General features: G+C 37.3%; 1 protein-coding gene across 3 annotated transcripts in view; it reads right to left on the bottom strand.

The window, feature by feature from the left end:
• Window positions 1-24,368, bottom strand: part of PRDM5 (PR/SET domain 5) — a 223,117-nt gene that overhangs the window by 84,041 nt on the left and 114,708 nt on the right. For all 3 annotated transcript variants that reach the window (XR_012331893.1, XM_019928070.3, XM_019928071.3), the window contains 3 exons: window positions 11,725-11,818; window positions 8,081-8,241; window positions 4,812-4,905 (listed from right to left, as the gene is read on the bottom strand). Coding sequence is in view for 2 of the 3 variants with exons in the window: in XM_019928070.3 (XP_019783629.1) it covers window positions 4,812-4,905; window positions 8,081-8,241; window positions 11,725-11,818 (349 nt within the window). In the remaining variant the exon portion in view is untranslated. The remainder of the gene's footprint in view (window positions 1-4,811; window positions 4,906-8,080; window positions 8,242-11,724; window positions 11,819-24,368) is intronic.

Genomic DNA, 24,368 nt, shown 5'->3' with positions numbered 1-24,368 from the left:
CAGAAAATTATAAGACACTGATGAAAGAAATTAAAGATGATACAAATAGATGGAGAGATATACCATGTTCTTGGATTGGAAGAATCAACATTGTGAAAATGACTCTACTACCCAAAGCAATCTATACATTCAATGCAATCTGTATCAAACTACCACTGGCCTTTTTCACAGAACTAGAACAAAATTTTTCACATTTTGTATGGAAACACAGAAGACCCCGAACAGCCAAAGCAATCTTGAGAAAGAAAAATGGAGCTGGAGGAATCAGGCTCCCTGACTTCAGACTGTACTACAAAGCTACAGTAATCAAGACAGTATGGTACTGGCACAAAAACAGAAATGCAGATCAATGGAACAGGATAGAAAGCCCAGAGATAAACCCACGCACATATGGACACCTTATCTTTGATAAAGGTGGCAGGAATGTACAGTGGAGAAAGGACAGCCTCTTCAATAAGTGGTGCTGGGAAAACTGGACAGTTACATGTAGAAGTATGAGATTAGATCACTCCCTAACACCATACACAAAAATAAGCTCAAAATGGACTAAAGACCTAAATGTAAGGCCAGAAACTATCAAACTCTTAGAGGAAAACATAGGCAGAACACTCTATGACATAAATCACAGCAAGATCCTTTCTGACCCACCTCCTAGAGAAATGGAACTAAAAACAAAAATAAACAAATGGGACCTAATGAAACTTCAAAGCTTTTGCACAGCAAAGGAAACCATAAACAAGACCAAAAGACAACCCTCAGAATGGGAGAAAATATTTACGAACAAAGCAACTGACAAAGGATTATCCTCCAAAATTTACAAGCAGCTCATGCAGCTCAATAACAAAAAAACAAAAAACCCAATCCAAAAATGGGCAGGAAACCTAAATAGACATTTCTCCAAATAAGATATACAGACTGCCAACAAACACATGAAAGAATGCTCAATATCATTAATCATTAGAGAAATGCAAATCAAAACTACAATGAGATATCATCTCACACCAGTCAGAATGGCCATCATCAAAAAATCTAGAAACAATAAATGCTGGAGAGGGTGTGGAGAAAAGGGAACACTCTTGCACTGCTGTTGGGAATGTGAATTGGTTCAGCCACTATGGAGAACAGTATGGAGGTTCCTTAAAAAACTAAAAATAGAACTACCATATGACCCAGCAATCCCACTACTGGGCATATACCCTGAGAAAACCAAAATTCAAAAAGAGTCATGTACCAAAATGTTCATTGCAGCTCTATTCACAATAGCCCGGAGATGGAAACAACCTAAGTGCCCATCATCGGATGAATGGATAAAGAAGATGTGGCACATATATACAATGGAATATTACTCAGCCATAAAAAGAAACGAAATTGAGCTATTTGTAATGAGGTGGATAGACCTACAGTCTGTCATACAGAGTGAAGTAAGTCAGAAAGAAAAAGACAAATACCGTATGCTAACACATACATATGGAATCTAAGGGAAAAAAAAATGTCATGAAGAACCTAGGGGTAAGACAGGAATAAAGACACAGACCTAGTGGAGAACGGACTTGAGGATATGGGGAGGGGGAAGGGTGAGCTGTGACAGGGCGAGAGAGAGTCATGGACATATATACACTAACAAATGTAAGGTAGATAGCTAGTGGGAAGCAGCCGCATGGCACAGGGATATCGGCTCGGTACTTTGTGACCGCCTGGAGGGGTGTGATAGGGAGGGTGGTAGGGAGGGAGACGCAAGAGGGAAGAGATATGGGAACATATGTATATGTATAACTGATTCACTTTGTTATAAAGCAGAAACTAACACACCATTGTAAAGCAATTATATCCCAATAAAGATGTTAAAAAAAAAAGAAGAAAAATGGAACCAGACTGAACATTAAAATATTACAAAGCACAAAAAAAAAATCACGTGATTTCATAAGAAAAAATAATAAAGAGAGAAAAGTGAATGTATAGATCTCAAAATGCGAGCTTTATCATCATAGAAGCAAAATAACTACATAAACCCATCTGGTCACTGAGCCAGGTTCCAGCTTGGAAGGGAAAATGGATGCACGTGATTTGGAGGACAGGACAAAGCGAATAAAAGAGAAGCAGGGCTTCCCTGGTGGCGCAGTGGTTGAGAGTCCACCTGCCGATGCAGGGGACACGGGTTTGTGCCCCGGTCCGGGAAGATCCCACATGCCACAGAGCGGCTGGGCCCGTGAGCCATGGCCGCTGAGCCTGCGCATCTGGAGCCTGTGCTCCGCAACGGGAGAGGCCACAACAGTGAGAGGCCCACATACCGCAAAAAAAAAAAAAAAAAAAAAAAAATAGAAAAAAAAAAGAGAGGTAAAAGCAGCATTAGTCCATGCAGGAAAAGAAATCCACGCCAGGACTGTTATGGAAGGCCAGATACTGCCAACCCGCCAGGTCTCCGCAGCCACCTCTGTTGCTTGACACCGACCACTTCAAATACAGCCCCAGCCATGCTGCCAGGCAACTGTCACCAAAAACACAGGTTTCACATCAAAATAACTCAAAGAAGAATTGTAAAATGTGAAAATGAAATGAGTCTGATTTTAAACAGAAAAATCCAGTTATAAGTAAATAATAATTGTAAATAAATAATTATACAACTATCTGTGTGGACATACATAAACACATAGGCCACCTTTATGTTTTTACTTTACTTATTTAAATGTATATGCTGGCTGACTGTGCCTTAGCACTGTTGTCTGAATTTAGGTGGCCAGTTTTCTTGATCAGAAACCAATAAACCAGAACCTGTACAACATTTAAATAACCAAATCATATAAAAAAGATTTGAATTTTTAAAAATATTCTTTAGATTACAGATACTATAGAACATGACAACAAAAAAACCCAGAAATATTTATTAATATTTTTATCACAGAGAATTCTTGGAGCTCAAAAAAATCTTATTATTATTGCAACTTTGTAGCAGATAATAATTAAAATTTTAGAAGATATTACTAGTTTAAGTTTATTCTTCTCCACTGCCCATCCTCTACAAGTAAAATAAAATGTAGGCTCATGGAATTCTCAAGGATGGAATTATTTTGAATAATCAAGTGTTCTATGATTGGATTCATCTTTTCTATGCTGAAATACATGTTTTAATGCATTCTGAACAATAATCACTGCCTTTTAAAAACACACTATATCAACCATAATTCAATTACATGATAATGTCTCAGGGCATTACTCTAAACTTATTACTATGATACACAGAAATAATACACTTTCCCCATCTCCTAGTTGCCCTCCTTCCACATACAAATTATACACACAAGCACACACATACAGACATAAAATCTGCAGAGCAAATTATAAGTTACATTTTCAGGGTGGCACAAAGACGTCTTCTAAGAACTACGGATCCAGAATGGAAGGCTGCTGATTTCACTCTCGCCTTTAACCATGTCTGCCACAATTCCGCATGGCCTCCAAAACACAGAAGAGAGTGGTGCCCACTGACGTCAAAGACTACGCTGTTAGGTTCCGGGGCTGGCCTGGGACTTCAGAGCTCTCTCTCCTCTCTCTTCATCATTTACTTGCCTCTTCTGTACAATCAGGACACGGTGCTAACAGTCTCTGGCACTATTTTAAGTCCACCTGTCCTCAGCATGATTCTCTACTGCCCTTTTCTTTTTGCTTCTCTCTACTTTTCTTTTTGTTGTGTTCTGTTTCTGCTACACATATTGGACTGTGTCCTGAAAGCCTCACTTTCTGTAGATACTTCTAGTCAAGAAGATCTCCTTTCCTTCTTTAGGGCGCCCATTATTCCACAGCCATCATGTATAATGCTTGATCTGTTCTTGGTTATATGTTTCATTTGAAAGCATTTAAGAGGCTATTCTAAGATGACAACTACTAAGTTGACCTACGCTTTTCAGCTTTAGCCAGAAAATTTCCAAAATAAGAAATTATGCTGCATGGCTGTCCTTTTTTTTTCCCACCTTTGTATAATAATCACAGTATTATTCTTTGACCTGCTTAAACTAACATTTCTTCATTCACAACACAGTTATTGTGCTAAACACTGAGCTAGGAGCTAGGGACACAATGATAAAGAAAGTCAAATACTACGGCTCTTGAATAAAAAGCTTCAGCAATTTAATCCAGTTACACAGTTTACCAAACACAGTCCAGCTACTGACAACCACTTAAGATTCACACACAATAATCTGGCTATCAAAATAAAGAGTATTCTTTCAAGTCTTTTCAAGAACTTCTCTACATGACAGATAAAACCCAAACAAAGTTCTTTGAAGAATATTTAGCTGTTCATTCACTAGGGCACAGCCCTCCCTCATGGGAGAAATTACACAGGAAGTTGTAAGAAATGAAGAAAACCCTTTAGGAAGCAATTCATGGCATAACAGATACTATGGTCACATCACCCTTGCATCCAATAAAATCTTATAGCATTCAAGCCACATTCCAAGGACTTTTTACATTTTAAAAGGCCACATTTGATGCGAGTTACAGGAGGGATTTTTAAGAGGAGGCCCTTAGCCTTCTGTAAAACTGCTACACCCTATTCCATCTATTAGAATAGTATATAAAGTAAATCACAGTTATTTCACAACGAAACATTAATCAGTTGCCACTTTAGATATTTAACTTAGTTTGGGAAAGTGTACTTATTCAAAATTTTTCTAGAGTAAGAAACTAGATGCTATAAAACTTTCCAAGAGAGGAAACAGTCAAGATTAATTCTTAATCTTGGAGTCATTTTGTAAAACTATAAACTCCTTCTCTTGGAAGAATTTGATTTCTCTACGTTGTTTTTATCTACATACCTGTGTGGCTACGGATATGAACTCTCAGTGTACCACTGCTGGCAAACTTCTGGCCACAATATGGGCAGATTTTCTCCTTTTCTCCTGTATGTGTCTAAACGGAAAGGAATAAAAAAGGTTGAGGACAAATATAAAGAATGAGGTTAAAATGATTAAGTGCCTCTGACAACAGTAAATCCTTTTTTTCCCAGGATTATGTTCCTTTAAAATGATTTAATATCACAATGAGATTTTAAACAATTTATCATGGTTATTCCCACTGGTTCAAAAAAACCTCTTAGAATCATGTGTTAGTGTTAATTTGAAAATAACTCTGCAGTTTACATTTTAAGCCTTTATGGAGCCCCCATGTAAAGATGATTAAGTTATACAAAGCCAGTATATGTTAACAAAACCGCATAATCAAAATGGGGCTACAGCTGCCCTTGACTGCTGCCAAGAAACACTTCCTTAGAAGCACTTTTCACATTCTTTGTGTGTATTTAGTGCTTGAGGACAGAATTAACCTCAATAAAGTAATCTGTTACTTGCATTATGTTTGTCAGACTGGATTGATTTTACTGCAAAGCAAAAAGGAGTATAAATCTTATTTGATCTTTAAATTCAGCAGGTGTTAACTGAACAGTCAATTTGAAAGATCACTGCTGCCTTCAGTACCTTTAACCTGGACATAAAACCACCACACAAGAAAAGGTGAATGAGTATCACCAAAGCCAGTTTCAATACAATGTTAAGAGAGGTCAAAGAAAAAAAGAGTGACCTCTCCCGAAAAAGGAGGCAGATGAGGTGTTTTAAACTTGTCTCACAATCTCATCAGGCAAGCAGTGTTTCTACCAACATCAAAATAGGTCATTCCAATAAATGAGGCGACAGAGCTACTTTTCAAGTCCCATTGGTTTTCAAACTTAGGAGGAGGGAAAAGGAGAAGGAAGCCATTACTTCAGATACCTGCACATTCTCTCAGACCCTTTTTAGAATTGTTAGCTTCAATGATAACCTGAATATGAACAAAAGCATATAGTGGATCATCCGGGTTACCACCACCGTCACAAAACAGAACTTCCAGGGCCTGTTTCTTCTGCCTTTGTTTTTACGCAAATTACTGGCAAATATTATTATTGGAATTGCCATGAGCTAATGTAGAAAGAACAGGAAAGGTTTTTTAAAAAGGTTTTTTAAATAGAGAAATATTTAAAAATATTTTTATGGGATAGAGATGGGATAGAGAAAAAAGGGTGGGGTAATTATGTCAGAACCTGACAACCTCGAGGAACCACTAACTTAGCAAAACATTCTCATCTTCCATATTAAATCAATTGTTAACTTTAATATAATTGGTTTATAACCTTATTGGTTGATATTTAATTTATAAATTTTCATATTTGAATTATAATCTATATTTGGATATACACTATCATATTTGTAATTTTTAAAAGAGTTATAAATGAAATATCTTAGTCAACTTCAGTGTCCTCTAGATGTTTTTCCCTTGAAAAACATTTATATTACATTCAAGTTTGAGGAATACAGTCTAATCAACAGCCACACTAGCCAATGATACTGTCTACAACAAACATCTCCTTGATTCTTCAATTGGCAGCACTTAACTTTCCATTTTCATTACAAGTTCTTATACAAAACAGTTATACATTCTTTACACCTCAGTAAGAGCTGTTACTCCCATGGTCCACATTATGGTTCAATTTAAAGGAAATGGTATAACATTTTAACATATAACAGACCTGTGTTCTTCTCACTCCCTGACAGAAGGGACAAAATATGGCAATTCTTTCCTGATTAATATAACGTTGTTTGGGAATGGTATACATCTATTATTACAACATGGGATTATTCCAAACAGGAAACTACCAAGTTCTTCGTAGTACGTTTATAAAATCCACAGGATTTCTTTTGCTGCTACATAAGTATTTCATTGTTCACCTACTTATATTCAGTTACTTATAGTACTTCAGTAATGTGAGTTTCAAACTAAAGGATACTACGGCAATATTAATTAAAATAATTAAAGTGTTCTTTTTGGCTTAATTCAAAAATATACATTATTATTAGGTACAGAAATTTGACTGGTTGGTATTGTAAGATACTGAAAGTATAACACTACAAAATCTTAAATATGGTTGGAAAGCATGGAAACATCACTATGAGAACAATATTGGATAAATGTATGAGACAAAAATGAACAATGCACCACAAAATATATTCTATGATAATCTGTTATTGCAGACAAACAACTATATCTTTCTGGAAAATTCACTATACTTTCCCTCATTGATTAAAACATAATAAAAGTCTATTAAATTCATGAAAAAGTAATCCAATCAAAGAAAGTTGAAAGATTATTCTATTCAGACCTTTGAAAAGAGAAGACAGTATCATTATTAATCAGCATTAAAGATACAAGAAAAGAAAGTTACTCAGTCCAGTTCTTTTGAAACAGCTGTATTAAAGACAGGTACCAAAATAAAAGTCATAATGACACAGAAGCCACTTCACATTCACTAGGCAGGACACGCCGAGCAGCAGAGACTACCACACTTCAACAGTCATTTCTGAAGTCAACATTAAAACTTTCAACTGCATTAGTTATAATATGAATTTTGCTATTTAAAAAATATACTTAGAATGTATTTAATCAACAAGTAAAAATAACCTGTTGATTTGCTGGAGGTAATTAGCATAACACAAATAAGATAATCTCCAAATCACCATCAGTATGAACATCATTTTATTCAAGTTGAGCAAATACTTATCAAGTCCCTGTTCTGTACCAGGAATTTCCCTAGGTCCTAGGGATGCAAGATAAAGAAGGACCACTCTAATCCTAGAAGAAGTCAGTCTAATAACTTGTCAATAGACAGCTGAACTAGCTTTGAAAAATAAAACTATTAAAGCTCTACTCAGTATCTTTAAAAAAAGGAACCTATGTTAATCCAAAAATGTATAAAGTCGAAAAGCTCCCGTTCATCGAGTACACTGTAAGACCCACCTATCAGCATCGTTTAGGACTGTGTAGCATCCATACCTGAATCTAGGTTTGCTTTCATATGACAAATATATTCTCTTCTGATAAAATGAAGAAAACAGACATTTGCTAAAGAGCTGCTATCACTCATGGGTTTCGTATTTGTCATTTTGAGTAAATATGTTGATAAATTCATATAAAATTGATTATCACATGATAATTAACATACACGCCTGTATGGTTAAAATACGTAATCCATTCAAACTCACGGAAGGCTTCTACTTACTTTCTTATGACTTCTAAGCACTGAAGGTGTAACAAATGCCTTATTACACAGCTCACATCTGTACTTCTTGTGTCTTTCATGAACCACCTGGACATGAACATTTAAGGTGTCCTTCCTTTTAAAGGTAGCATCACAGTGATGACACTTGAAAGTCCTCTCACCTTAGAAATGAAAAAGCCAAATAAGAGAAACACAGACACAACAGCAGGGTGCTGTTAACTCCCCCTCACATGTACTAGATTTACGGCTGTTTTCTCCAAAAACCCAGCTTTACAGCTCTAACAATTTATCATAACCATAAAAGGTCACTTTTCCAACAACTGTTCAGTTCCATATTTGCTCATTCCCTGTGTGAATCATGTGGGGGGGAGGGAGAGTCCTTTAACCTTCGTAGATTCTCAGTACCTTTAACTGGAAAATGTGGGGACTGAATTCGCTAATTTTCTAAAGGTCCTATGAATTTTCTTTAAAAGTATGTATTTCTAAGGCAGGGGCTTGAGTTTGACAAAAGGTCTCTGTTCTGCAGAGTGAGTTGCCTTTGGGGCCCCTCCTGAACTCCCCTCACCCCATAATTCTCCCTCTGGCCTTCAGGGGCAGAGGCAGAACTGGCTCCCAGGCAGTAAACTGGAGGGAAGCCCCTGAAGGCAGACTGTCAGAGCAGATCCTTCACCCCGGGACAGGAGAGGGCTACAACTCCACTATCTCAGGAACTTGGCCTGGAGGCCCCCTAATGCAGTCCTTGGTCTGCTGTGAAATGGCTAGGGAAGGGCTTCAACTTCCAGGCTCTCAGACTGTTTGGGGGCTGCCTCTCAAAAAGGCAGTTGGGTTGGGGCAGGGGGACCCAGAGTGGCAACTGCCCTTGTCTACCCTAGAGCCCCTCAAAGGGCCCCCCAGCTCTAGGGCTGGGGTCTAGGGCTGTACCCTAGAGTCCAGCGGGGGGCCTCCACCACCTGGCCCCTGGCAGTGCCCTCAGGCCCCTTTTCTTTCCTGGGCAGGGGACCCGTGGTGGGACACAGCGTCTTCCGAATGCGTCCCGGAGAGGGTACCTGGGAGGGTTTTCACCTTCCCATCAAAGAGCCTCGGCTTGCAGGAAAGCAACTCCAGAAACTATGTTTAGGGAGTTTATGGGACTTTTTAAACTTTCATACCATGCTATGTCTGAAGTCCATTTTAAATACATTTTAAGTGATCAATGTACACAATTAGAAGATAGTGAATCTCCCAGAAAGATATAAAACATATGTAGCGTGTATAAAGACAGACTAGTATTCGCATATATTTTCCCTTTTTACAGAACAATTTTAATAGCACAGATTCAAAAAGTATATTCACTATGAGATAAAATATGCAGGTAACTGTCTACATCTAAAGAAGAGATTACCTCAATTTCAACCAAGCTCTTCCACCTGCCCTCCATTTAACTAACATAAATTTAGAAATGTGAAGATCCTATTATTTCGTCACACCAAATTTAAGGAAGGAATGACAAGAAGAACGAAAATAAAAAGGAAAAGGCAAATTACCCTCCCTTTGTCTTTTCAAACAGAAGTATGGCTCTTTAAATTCTCTTAAAGTCTCTAAGGAAGTTGTTGAGTTGCTGAAATTCGATACTTGAAACCAAGTCACACCAAACCATGCATGAACTGTATAGATTCTGAGAGCTGTGTTTATATGCTGCCTTTGTGCTTTTTTGTTGCAGGGTGTTATTGTTGTCACCTAGTTTGTCTTCATATATCTTTCTAGATTTATTTAAAATTTTATTGATATTTGTATAAAATGTATAACCAGTGAGAGTAAAAGGACAAGTGACATAAAATTGTAAATGTTAATAATACCAAATCTATTCAGGCACTGGAAAAAAATACTCCACGATTGCTCCTAACAAAGTATTTCCATTAAATTATTAAGTGAATCAAAGTATTGGTTCCTGTACGAAAATCTTATTCAAGCTATACCAAGGAGGTCCATACCTTTCTTCTTTCATATTTTAATTCCAGATTTTTTTGTTTTAAGTTTATCAGAACTTTAAAATTCTGATACGAGGTTTTATCAGATTTCTTTACCTTAAATTTATCAGGATTTTTCCCTATCTTAAAACCAAGAAGCTAGCTAGTAACCTGCCTTTTGGTTTTCAGTGTATTAGGAAATAACAATAATTTCCAAAATAATTATGACATCTTATTTTTCATATTTGGAGCCACAGTGCTGATGTAAGTTTCTAAAACAATCCTCATGTTTTGAAGTTAAATGGGTTTTAACTTTCCTATTGTACAAGACAAGATCTAGTCTTTTGTCCTCTCTATTTTAGCCATTTTCTTTATCAAATGACAGTGAAATGGGATGGAAATTCCTGCTGTTACATGACGTATTTTATTTCTTAAATGCAGACCTCTTCTTTATAAGGAAAATGGAAAATGGTGCTAACAGCTTCTCCAGAGCTGTAAGGTGAATACAGAATGACATGAGATCTCAGCACTGTCTTTCCTATAGGAAAAGACGCATTTCATCACAATCATTACCACTCAATAAATATAAAAACTTTAGTATCTTTATTATTTTTCATTTTAGATACTTTGACTTGACCAGAGAAAATTTCTTCCAAGATCTGTACAATCAAATGTCAAGACTGTTTTGCTTTTCTCAGAAATATTAAAAATTTAATAAGCATTAGAAACTTGTTAGAGGATGTTCTACTGATTAAACATGTTAGAGGATGTTAGAGGATGTTCTACTAATGTTAGAGGATGTTCTACTGATTAAACAATGTTAGAGGATGTTCTACTGAGGATGTTCTACTGATTAAACAAGTCAAGTTAAAAGAAAGTTATTACTTATGTTATACCATTTTTATTTAACTTTAGATACAGTAAAGTAGTAAATCTCTGGTGGCTTCAACATCTGAACACAGAACCCACTTTAAAACTCTGTTTAGCAATAACAATTTCTTCTCTGAATAAAGTGACACGGCTAAAAACTGTGGTATTCTAAAATCAGCTCTCAGTGTAACTGCTAGACAGACTTCACGGTACATAGGTGAATAACTTAATTCCCCCCTACCCCCACCAAAAATTCCTTTGCCAAAAGAAGTAAGAAATCAGAGGCAGTGGAGTAGGCAGGAAAAACACAGGACTAACAGGCTTGGATGCTACCCCCAGTGCTGTGCAACCCTTCTCTGAGTCTCAATTTTCTCAATTCCCCTCCAATGAAGAGGTTAAATTAGATGTTTACTCTGATCCTTTCCAATTTTAAAAGCCTGTGAGCTAATAAAATCATGCCAGATATCTGCATGTTTTAAAGAGTCAGGCATGTTTCCTTAATCATTACATTTAAAAGGGAACAAAAACGTGTGTTTCAGAACAAATTTCAAAGACACTTTACTGAACATGTTTTTATACACAGCTTTTAATAGTGGGAAAAATGATATAAAATAAAATGTCTCATAAAATGATTAATCTTACTGTGGGAAAATAAATCAAGGATAAAGGATGAAAAGGGGAAAGGCAGTTATCGGTCCTTTTTAAGTTTAAAAGCAGATTACATAACTACTTATAGGTCCGCTTCTGTGATGCCTACATTCTCAAAGGTTATAAGAACAAAATATGATATAATTCCTTTGGTCCTCAACTGCCTGGATTGTGACTTACTGTTATGTATAAGCAGGTGTCTCTGCAAAGAAAATGGGGTCCGGAACAAAGCTTTACATTCCTCACACTGGAAAGGCCTCTCTTCAGAGTGGGTCTGCAGATGAAAGAAACAGGTGAGTCAGGACTCTCTAGAATCAACTAGTCATCACAATAATTGGAGCCTGGATTCACGATGGCGACCAGGAAAGACAGGAAGGTGGACAATATCCTGCTCCTTCTGGTAACATTCTTCCCCCGTAAAATTGGGAACACAAATAGGCTGTGTTCATGGGAAAAAAATGACTGTATTTTTAACTTCTCAAATTAATTAACTATAAACTTGATAAACAGTAAAGGAAACTGCTCCTATAATCTCAAATGCTAATCTCAATACACATTGGGATTTCTCAGAATCTACTTTGCAGAGTGAAATGATATGTAATTTCTCTAAAGACTAAACCTCCTTTATCAATGGACAGACTTTATGCTGGTACAACATTTTCAACACAGGCAAAGGAAACTGTATAAGGGAGACTGTTTCCACCCTTTTCCTTCAACTTCACTGACTAACTTCAAATAATTTTCAGTCCTAGGTGCTGCTTTTCCCCTAAATTAAACTAGAACATTTACTCATGTTTTAATTAACACCAGGTATCATTAATTAAATATTTATTTTGGATCAAATGCTATGCTAAACACTTCACATGAATTATTTCACTTAATTCTAATAGCAATTTGATAAATAAAATACCACTAGTGTCTCCATTTTATAGATGAGAAAACTAAGGCTCAAAAAGTTTCAGTAACTTGCCCAATGTCAAGCAGCATAGATGTAGGAAGCACTATTAATCCGTGACAGACAAAAATATATGTGTAAACAAGAAACAACGGAAATCCACCTGCTAGATCTAAAAATCAAAAACAAAAAACAACAGTAAAAACAGCTTACTCACTTGACCTGTTTTCCATTACACATCAGTATTAACGCATTGGGCACAAATCAGTAAATAAAATTCTATTCTACCAAGGATGGCGAGATAACAATGCTCATAAATGCTAACATGTAAAAAACTGAACTATGTTCTCTTATTAAAATAAAGCAAATCATATAATTGATGGGTTATGTTATGATAACTGTGGTATAAAAATAAAAGGAATTATTTAAAGAAAAGTCACTTTATTCACAGCATACAGATTTATACATTTTCTTTGTCTAATGGACACTATAATATTAAAGATATAAATATTACCTATTAACATAATGTTAGTGAGAAAGGGATTATCATGACTGTTTTCAACTGTGAAAAATATAGAAAAAGGATGGGAGGAACAAATATATAAAACTCAGGATAAACTACAGATATTCAAATGTGCTATTTAGAGATATTAAAATGATAGGTGGGAATAAACATATCAATAAAATAGAACAAAGAGTAGGTTTCTTTTATTACCAAAGATATATGAACATTTAGTATAGGAAAATATGGCATTTCAAATTGGTATAAGAACAGTGGACTGTTTAGTAAATGGTTGTGAGGCAACTGTATAGATATTCAGGAAAAATTAAGTTGTGTCTATTCCCCACCCATTACAAGAGATAAATCCCATTTCAATTCAGCTATATTTTTTTTAATGTGAAGAATAAGACACTAAATATACAAGAAAATATGAGTAAATATTTAAATAATTTTTGAGTAGGAAAAGGCTTTCTAGGCATGGCAGAAAACTGGGTACTCAGATGAGAGAATTAAATTTAAAACTGCAAGGCAAAAATATTCGGTGACACAGAAAATATTTGCAACATACACCAAAAGTTTAAAATTACTAATATAAAGAGTTATAGCAAATTAATAATATAAAAATTCCCCCAAAAGGGCAAAAGGACTCTCCTCCAAACAGCACTCTTAAAATTTCATTGATTATTTATTTTGCGCCAAGTCTATGATATGCACTTCATGCCGCTACATGCCAGTCCTATTTTATATTCTGGGGATATAGTTGTGGGAAAAAAAAGGCAAATGTCTCTGCTACTGTGGAGCTCTTACTCTAGCAGAGAGAGAGGAACAATCAACAAATGATAAAATATCAGATACATGCTACAGAGAAAAATAAAGCAGGGAAAGAGGACAGCAAATGTTTCAGAGAATGGGGTAGCAATTTTATTTTTTATTTTTTTGCGGTACGCGGGCCTCTCACTGTTGTGGCCTCTCCCATTGCGGAGCACAGGCTCTGGATGCACAGGCTCAGCGGCCATGGCTCACCGGCCCAGCCGCTCCGCGGCATGTGGGATCTTTCCAGACCGGGGCACGAACCCGTGTCCCCTGCATCTGCAGGCGGACTCTCAACCACTGTGCCACCAGGGAAGCCCGGGTAGCAATTTTAAACAGGTGGTCAAGGAAATTCTGGCTGAGAAGGTGACAGTTGAGAGAAGATCTGATTGCACTGGGGCAACAGGGGCAGGTTTCCCTCTGGGTGATCTAGGCAGGAAACTCCACGGAGGCCAGTGTGATAGGAACTAAGTGGAAGAGTGGCACAGAAATGGGAGAAGGTGGAGAAATGGGAGAAGCAAATCATGTAGGGCTTGGTTAGCCACTGCAGGAATTTTGTCTTTTACTGAGAGAAATATAAAATCCCCCTAATGGGTTTTAAGCAGGTAAGAGGCATGATTCACTTGGCATTTAACAGGATGCTAAGGTGGCTGTGTTGAGAACAGGATATAGGGAGACAAGGGAAAGCAGAGAAACTGAGAAGTAATAGCAATAAACCAAGCAAGAGATGATTAAGACCTATACCAGGGTGGGAGCCACTAATGTGAAGGAAAGTCAGAGGCTTCTGGATCTATTATGAAAGTGAACAGGTTTTGCAGAAAGACCTGGATATGAAGCATAAGACACAGAAAGAAGGAAGCAAGCATGCCTCCAAAATTGTGACCTGAGTAACGGTAGGATGGATTAGCCATTAACTAGTATATGAAAGAGCAAGCAAGAAACAAGTCTGGGTAAAAGATAAGGGGTTCGATTTTGGACAAGTTCAGATGACTATTAAGAGATGTCAACAGGCAGTTGAATATTTCAAGTCTGGATTACTGGCTCTAAAACTTGGGGATGTCAGATTACGTACAGTATTAATACTTCAAGCCATGAATGCAATTAAAGAATGAAAAATTTAAAACAAAATACTATCTATGGTCTATCAGACTGGCAGAAGTGAAGAAAATAGATATCAGTCTGTGTTGTCTGAAGGGTAAGAACATGCAAGCTCACATCTGGTAATTGGGAATGTAAATTTTCTGAGGGGCAGTGTGGCTCTATTTACCAAACTGATAACTGTGCATAGACCTCTTGACTAACCAATTCCTTTTATAGAAATATATCGGACAAATTTTTGCACTTTTTTTTTTTGGTAGCGCTTCATGGCATGTGGGATCTTAGTTCCCCGACCAGGGACTGAACCATGCCCTTGGCAGTGAGAGCATGGAGTCCTAACCACTGGACTGCCAGGGAATTCCCTTGCACAATTTTTTTTTAAAAAGTAAAGAATTCTTTTTTAATTCCCATTGACAGTTATAAACCTAGTTAACTAAATTCTAGTGACTATTAAATATATTTTTTCTTTGATATGGAAAAGTCTCCATAACATATTTTGAGTGTCAAGAGCCGAATGCAAAGCGTTATACAGTAGAATACCATTTATGGCACATTCATACTCACACAGAACAGGGTCTAGGAAGATGTTCTACAAAACACTGAGGAGGGTTTTCACAGTAAAGTGGACAGTGGTATTTGACAGAGTTTTTGCTTTGTTCTCTAGAACTTTCTTTGATGTTTTAATTTCCTACAAGTAGTAGATAATATCATTATAAAAAGAAAGAAACTCTTTCATTTTTAGAGCATCCAAATTGGAAAACAGGGTTGCTTTAATCTTCCAAAAATATATTCCACCCTAACCCATTCTTTCTCTTTTTCCAAATCTAGGACAAAACAACTTGTGGATATGATTTAGTGGCTTGATGATTAAAGAACTTGGGACAGCATAATGCCTTAGACCTATGTTAACCAAACCAAAGCCACAACTTCTAGATACTGACCTGAAGTCAGTAGCACGTTTCAAGCAGTAAGCTGTTAGTACATAGCCAGGTGAATAAATACTTTGTCAAAAAGGTTCCAACGCCCAACACCACGGAGGTGTGATGGCATGACCTGTGAAAGTCTCAGCATTCAATCTCATTTAAGTAAGGTGGTAGTGAAATACCTGCAAGTTGTGGATAGAGGACTTCTGTCTCCAAGATATATTTTACAAATACCAAATAAAATTAACCCTCTTAAAGGGTTTCTTATCCTTCAATTTTTCATCTCTACAGGGTTCCAAACTTTCCACTGACTTATTCATCACATTATCCTTGAGCTCCAGAACACCCTCCTTTTAAATGCCAGGCACTGAGACACCAATATCTGCTGACGTAACAAATGAGCTAGTCCACGAACTGGCACTATGAAATGTATCACTTTATGCACCATGTCTGATTATTGTTGCAGATGTAGAAAATACATAAGAAAACGTGTTGCACTACCTGTAACACCTAGTAAAATGTCTCAAGAATGCTTCAGAAAGTTTACAACATAATTTTTATACAATAGTTAACAAATTATCACATTTCTAGCCAACCAAACCAAATACTAATTTCATGAGAGCAGATTAGCCTTTTCCTCAGGCCCATTCACAATTAAAAATAACTCTATCAGTAATATATACAGCTCCACAGTTAGCAATATTACTTGAAATGACATTTCTTCTTTCAGTCATGTGCAAAACAAGAAAACTATGACAAATTCAGGGGAAATAAGTAGAGATAAAATAAAACTGGAAAAAATATTCCAGAGATACATGTGTTAGAACTATTCTTTAAAAAAAAAAAATCTCATTATTGAAGTCTGTATAAAAGTATATTACTATCCCACAGGGTCACATAATAAACCTAAGGTTTTATAAAATGTGTGTCATCTGGCTGTTTACAAGGTCTGTGGATTAAATTTTTACTGTCAGACTTACAACTGGCTTCCTTTAAAGGACTCACTAAAATGAATAGAAACTGGAGAAATACCGAAGAAATCAGTTTCTTTAAGCTCAGTACAGAAAAAGGTAGCTCATGCTACACAGAGAAGTGAAGATGGAGTACAGCCTTGAGTAGCCAGTCCAACCTTTCCATTGTTTGAAAGCCACAACTCATTAGTACAAAACCATAATCTCAAGGGGCCAACTACTGAAGTCCCTGCAGCCCTAAGGACACTCCTCCTCCATATCTGTGGGAGACTGGTTTCAGGACCTCAGAGGATACCAAAATCCAAGGATGCTCTCAGCTAGTGGGAACATACTACAAAGCACATGAGGCTCAGTTCAGTGCTCTGTAACGACCTAGATGAGTGGGATAGGAGGGGGTGGGAGGGAGGTCCAAGAGGGAGGGGATATAGGTATACGTATAGCTGATTTACTTCATTATACAACAGAAAATAATACACCATTGTAAAGCAATTATACTCCAAAAACAAAAAAATGGCATAGTATTTGCAAATAACCTATGCACATCCTCTCGTATATTTTAAATCACCTCTAGATTACTTATAATACCTAATACAATGTAAATGGTTGCCAGTGCACAGCAAATTCAAGTTCTGCTGTTTGGAACTTTCTGGAATTTTTCTTCCAAATACTTTGCATTCGCGGTTGGTTGAGTCTGTGGACGTGGAACCCGCAGACACAAAGGGCCAACTGTAATGCCCTGATCAAGGCAAAGGGAATTTGCTAAGAGAAGAAATAATCATAGGCTTTCAGATGAAGTCTTCCTTGGAAGGCAACTCAGGGGGCTTCCCCTCTTCTATACTGCTGAGAGACGGTATCTCATATTTGTTACCAAGGATACCTGTAGCAAACAGTGTTTTCAACACATGACTCTTCAGGCTAGCTGATTTGACCATTAATTTAAAAGTTCTGCCTCTGCATGGCCACTATTTACTACAGCTAGTCTAGAGCCATACAGAACAAGTTTATTCTCGCTTCCAAATGAAGCTCTTTGAATATCTAGAAACAGCAACCATGTCCCTTCACAAACTGTCCAGATAACAGAAACTTGTAGCTTCACTACTGAAGATAAAGTTTTCAGATGCATCATAATAATGTGAAGCAGAATTTTCTGCATAGAAGTAGGTCTCCTAATTTTTATAAGTCATATGTAACACACCATAGCAGCTATACTAGCTCCTTTAGTGGATAACTTGTTTGCTAGGCAAGATGGCGAAATAAATTGGTAATCTTGCATTGAACTTTATGTGCCATCCAAAGAGAAACAAGTGCAGATTCCTAAACTACAAACAGACAAACAAACAACAATGGATCAATTCCAGTCCTATCCAAAAATTACTCTAAAAATTAATACCAGTCCTTCAACAGGAAATAGTTTTCTTATAGTATAAATCCCTAGTAATTAACAGATAATAGGAAATAGGATGAGAATAGGATTCCAAATATTTGGAATAGATAGGTATAAAGTAAAATGTCTGTGTATGTATGTGTGTGTGTGTGTATTTAAACCACTACCCAATTATCTAAGTGTCAACATGGCCAGAGGATATTTTCTCAATTGAAACCCTTATAAAAACTAATCTATTTTCAACATAATACAGATGCAAACAAAGTCAAAAGATCAGTCTGATTCTAAACTGATTCTAGTTTCTAATTTTAAATATAAAACACTCAATATGGGATATTAGGTTCAAAGCTTATTTTTTACTGAAAATACTGCACGTCAGCATATTTTAATTATAACATACAATTCTCATTTGTACAGTTCTAGTTTTCATTGGTTCAAGTTTGTGGCATTTTCTAGTTTGATACAAATTGTTATAGAAGAGAGAAGAGTGTCTCTTTTTAAAAAAGTAATAGTTTTCCATTTATTTTAACTTAGCTTCCAAATTTATACTACTTATTCACTAAGACTGTCAACATCATTTAAAATTCATTACCCTGTCTATTGCGGGTTCACATAAGTACACTTCCTGCCCTCATGCTAAATCTTCCTCATTTGCCATGCTCTATGAGTCACAGTTTATTTCTAAAGTTTTTTGTCTTCTCTGGGTGAAACAAACCATCACCAAGTCTTCTGGCTACAGCTAACCTGAGGTTTTTTTTTTTTTTCCCCCCAATCCTCTTTCACTTAGTCTTCTTCTAATAGATCCTCTGGGCTGAGAAACGAGTCAACCAAACTTGGTAGAATTTCAGGTAGAATAGAAATGAAAGGGACAAGGGAAGGATCTCCATGTTATACTAAATACTATGTTTTAATACATGAAAAAAATAAGAAATATACTGATAATGGAGAATTAATTTAATGATAATAGAGGAAAATAAACTGTTTTTATTTCCTGCTTTTTCTATCCTGAACATTTCTGAACCAAAACATTCAGAAGAACAAGGGTATATTTGAAGAATTTTTGTGAAGAGGAGCTGTTTTTTAATATATGACACTGATTTCCAGGAAGATAAAAAGGAAGCAGCGGGGCTTCCCTGGTGGCACAGTGGTTGAGAGTCCGCCTGCCGATGCAGGGGATGCGGGTTCGTGCCCCGGTCCGGGAAGATCCCACATGCCACGGAGAGGCTGGGCCCGTGAGGCATGGCCGCCGAGCCTGCGTGTCCGGAGCCTGTGCTCTGCAATGAGAGAGGCCACAACAGTGAGAGGCCCGCCTACCGCAAAAAAAAGAAAAAAAAAAAAAAGGAAGCAGTGATAAGACATCTGCTTATTAACATTAATCTTCCGAAAACACCATGTGAAAGAATTTTGAAAAAGGAAAATTACAAAGGAGCCCTTGTCCAACAGATATTAAAAAACATTATAAATCGCAACTATTAAAATAGTCTGGGGCTTCCCTGGTGGCGCAGTGGTTGAGAGTCCGCCTGCCGATGCGGGGGACGCGGGTTCGTGCCCCGGTCCGGGAGGATCCCACATGCCGCGGAGCGGCTGGGCCTGTGAGCCGTGGCCGCTGAGCCTGCACGTCCGGAGCCTGTGCTCTGCAGCGGGAGAGGCCACAACAGTGAGAGGCCCACATACCGCAAAAAAAAAAAAAAAAAAATAGTCTGATATTGCAAGAGAATACAGATTAAATGGAACAGAATGGAGTCCAAAAATAGATTTATACAAGAGGCGTTCAATAATGTGATAGCAGTGGTATGAATCAATATTTCAATCCATACCTAAAAATAAATTATTGATGGATTAAAATACCAATTAAAAAAGAAATATAACTTTTAAAAGCATTGACGAGTATTTGCATAATCTTGGAATAAGAAAGTTTTCTAAATAAGACTTAAAACTCAGAAGCTATAAATACTCAGAAGCCATAAAACTCATAATCCATGTCATACTTGAAAACATAAAAATGTAAAACTTCTTTACTCAAAAGATACAAGTTGATAGATGGGGACAAATATTAGAAACAAAAACAGCAAAGTATTGATATTCATAATATCTATAGAGTTCCTAGAAATCAATAAGAAAACAGCCAAATAGGCCAGCAGAAAAAGGACAAAGAGTACCTACAAGCATTTCTCAGAAGAAAAATGGAAAAAAAAAAACATAAAAAGAATTTCACCCACCATTGCTAAAATGCAATGAAACATCACCTTTCACTTCTCAGACTGAAAAAAAAAAAAAAGGCTGATAACATAGATGTTTGTGATGGCACGGAGCACTTTCATCACTACTAAGTGAAAATAAGAGCTTTTTCAGAAGGCAGTTGGGCAGGAGCAATCAAAATTTAAAGTAAACTTAATATCTGACCCATAAATTCCATACCTAAGATCTAGTTGCATAAATACTCTTGGCAAAGTTACAAAGTTTTATGTAAAAGGATGTTCACTGAAGTATCGAAATAGTAATGGTCATAAAAAATGAGTAGCTTTCTATGAACCTACCTGAAATGCTCTCCAAGTCATAATGTCAAGGCAAAGAAGTAAGTTCCTGAATGACATCTGTGTCATAAAACCATTTACATTTAAGTAGACTTTTCTCCCAGATGGGTAGCCGAGACCTTGTGTTCTTCTCCAAGCTCCACCCAAAAAGCACATCCTCTTACACACAAACATCAGTGTGGAACGTGGAAGTTCCTGACGATTTACTAGGGTGACGAAGGAGGTGCTCTGTACTTACAGCATTTGAAAGCGCCCCTCCCAACCTAACACTCTGGAGTCTCTTCTTACACTCTCTTCTCCATTCCAATGGTCACCCTTCCCACCTTCTACCCCCCCACCTTCCCAGCTCTTCCCAGAGGTGCTCTGTACTTACAGCATTTGAAAGCGCCCCTCCCAACCTAACACTCTGGAGTCTCTTCTTACACTCTCTTCGCCATTCCAATGGTCACCATTCCCACCTTCTACCCCCCACCTTCCCAGCTCTGCCACCCAACCACCTCCAGGTCGCACCTTCCCATTTCTAATCTTCCCTATTCCAGCCCATTACAGTGACTTAAAGTATGTCAACGGCATTATGCTGAGGATAAAAACTGAATTTTACTCAGTCTACAAAATATCCTCCGGTTACTAGGATCACCTGCCTTTGAATATAGTAGTAGATGTGGTAATAATGAACAAATAATTTGTACAACAACGTGTACAGTTGTTAATATACTTGGGAAAGCCCAGAGGCTATTCACTGAGAAGGGGCCTAGAAACGTGGTAGGCAGAAGGGAGGGTGGCTGGTGCCAGGGATTCTAACCTAAGCTGCATAACTGACTACCCATGCATTCATGTATGATTTTAGGGATTTGTTTTCATAAGATGTCTACTACAAAGGAAAAAAAAGGAAAACAAAATTAATTAAAAAATAAAGAACATTTCCCTTTGCGGTTTTAAGAAGGCTTACGGTGTGCACTTGATCAGGCGGGTCAAGTAAAGTGAGCTCAACCCCTGGGTTGGGCTGGGCTGGTAAAGAGCAAAGAACAAAGGCAGTATTCTGGAGGTGAGAGCCAGTCTGAACCTTTAAGTGCAAGGCAAGAGTCAGAGGCTAGAGACCTGGAAGGCAAGGCCCTGTGCCCACAGGAACCGGGGTGAAGAAAGCTCTGAAGAGCAGCAGCAATGCTGTGGTTCAGGGAAACACCAAGGCACAGTCTTTAGTTGACGGCTCTTCAATCATAATCTGGGGAAGCAGAAGCAAGCTGGGAGGCAGGTTCTTCTATTAAAGTTTCTCAGGGGACAAAGGGCCATCACTGATTTGGGAGTAAGTGAGCTACATGTGAAATATCTAACTCAGAGCCAGGAAAGGGTTCAGAAAATTCGAACTGTGCAGTGTCTTCAAATGAAAGGTTTAAAGAGTTCTTAGCTATCTCGGGCTGATAAACCCAGTGCAGAAGGAACACAACCATGATTTTTCAGTGGATCACTAGATCACTGATATGCTCATAAAGTCAAGAAAGGGAGTGCTCAGAAAGGGAAAAATGCTGCAATACATACTGCAAATAGAGATTTAGAGAAATCACTCCTCGTATCATAACTACCATTTAACTAAGAACATTAAATCATTTATTTGGGATAATTTTTTCATGAATTTTTATTCATTCGGAAAATGTCTGCCACATTCAAAGCACAATGTGGTCAACAGGTGCCGTGAATTAAAGTACAGCATCTATTTTCAAAGCTTACTGTCTAGTACGAGAAATAAGGTGCTTACATTAGAAACTGTACGATGCCGTCCCATCATCCACCGAAGAAAAATAACTGAAACAGGGTAAGCAATTTGCCATTAACTAAATGAGCTTCAGAGGAACATCTGTATCTGTTCCTTTCCTCTGTCAGGTTCTATTCCTACATGCATGCCCCCCTTAGTGTGAGCATCTCATCCTTGTGAATGTGCTTCTAGAACACAAAAATAGGCAATTCTGGACATACAACACCTTAAATGAACCACCCACTACTTCACCTACAACCCACCTGAAGAAGAGAAATCTGATGCAAAGTTGAAGGAAAAAGTGGTTGTGATGGAATTACTGAGCCACTGTCTTTCAATCTACAACTTGGCACCTTTCTTAGAGACTGCCAAAGATTTCTTTTATTACGTAAAATTTATGCCATATATTATGGTCTTAGAACCTAATCCCTGATTTCTTTATAGAGAGACCTGTCCTTTTCTTTAAGGTCTAATAAAATCTCACCTGCACAAAGTCTGACCTGCAGTGTCTTTCAAACTGTCTGATCATGACCGAAAAGATAATTTTTATATCAAAATCTAACACATACACACAGACACACACACACGTGTATTATTTCATTAAATGACCTTTACTCTCATACTTTCTATTGTATTTTTTATTCTATTCTATTCTGTTCTGTTCTGTTCTATTCTATTCTATTCATGACCCAGTTAATTACTTCAAGACCTACAAAGTGGTCATGGCCCAGAATTTGGAAATCACTGGATGAGGTGTTAGTAGAGGACACCCAATGGAATTATTTTAGGAGAGGTTATGACCAGAGTTCCTCATCGGCTTCTAATGTTCATCCCTTGAAGGTCATATAAAGGTCAGGAAAACAGGTCTCTCATTTGAATAGACACAGCTCTTTCCCCCAGGAGCTTGTCTATGACTTAATCAGGACAAAACCTCTCTGTACTCATTCCCATCATCAAGCAAGTAGTGCCAGCTCCAGGATCCAAGATGGCTCAGCCCATCTAGATACCACACCCGTCACAGGAGTAGAAAGCACTATACACATCTCAGTTTGGCTTTGCTTTAATCTGACAGGGAGCAAAATGGAGGGTGAAGACTAATTAACTAATTTCTGTTTCCTGCGGTTCTGAAATGTCTGTCCAATTGTGATTTAAAGGATCACAGAATATAGGTGGATCCAGACGAACAATCTTTATTTAACTAGATCCTAAAAAATACAACTATGAATCAGGTTAAATGGCTGTCAGGAAGGATTAGGGAAAAGAAAAACTAATTTTGACCAGTTGAGCTTGTATAACTGGCAGGATGACGAAACAAGTAATTAAGTTTAAGAAACAGAAATCACTCCTTCAAAATTTCACGCCCTATTGTCCATCACAATGAAAACATTTCCTTTTCAAGCAAATTTAAATGTTAAAAGAATTGACCCCAAAATAAACCAAATAAGTATAATAGAAATACGCAAGTTACATAATCAAAAACCCCAAAGAATAATTTATTTAAAATAACAACCTTCGGTCATGCTACATGATGAAGATGGGTCTGACTTTTAGTGGGTTTTTTTTCTGCTTTCCTTGCATATCCTTACTTTTTAGGTTTGGAACTGGCCACTAATGAATAACGAAGGAAGAAAAAGTTGATTTGCTTTTTTCACCATAACTCTTGGAAAATATTTTAAACATTTTCATGTAACCATACCAAATACACGCTAGGATCATAACACAGTGAGAAGCACAACTGTCCACAGCAGAAGGATTGAATGTGCTTTCCATTTTGGAAATTACAGGCATCGTTGTTTCTATCCTTCCCAAGGCATCATTATTACTTTCATATGATTTATGATTAAAGGTATGAGAGATGGTGCAAAGATCCTGTGTCAAATTCCCATATGGCATATAACATAAGTCAAACTGTGAAAAACTCGTAAATGTGGGTAGGTCAGTTTCATCAAAGAAAGGA

This window comes from Tursiops truncatus, chromosome 5 (genome assembly GCF_011762595.2).
Source record: "Tursiops truncatus isolate mTurTru1 chromosome 5, mTurTru1.mat.Y, whole genome shotgun sequence".
NCBI classification, from domain to species: Eukaryota; Metazoa; Chordata; class Mammalia; order Artiodactyla; family Delphinidae; genus Tursiops; species Tursiops truncatus.
The sequence above is the reverse complement of the archived record's forward strand: the minus strand, read 5'-3'. Positions and strand labels throughout refer to the sequence as shown.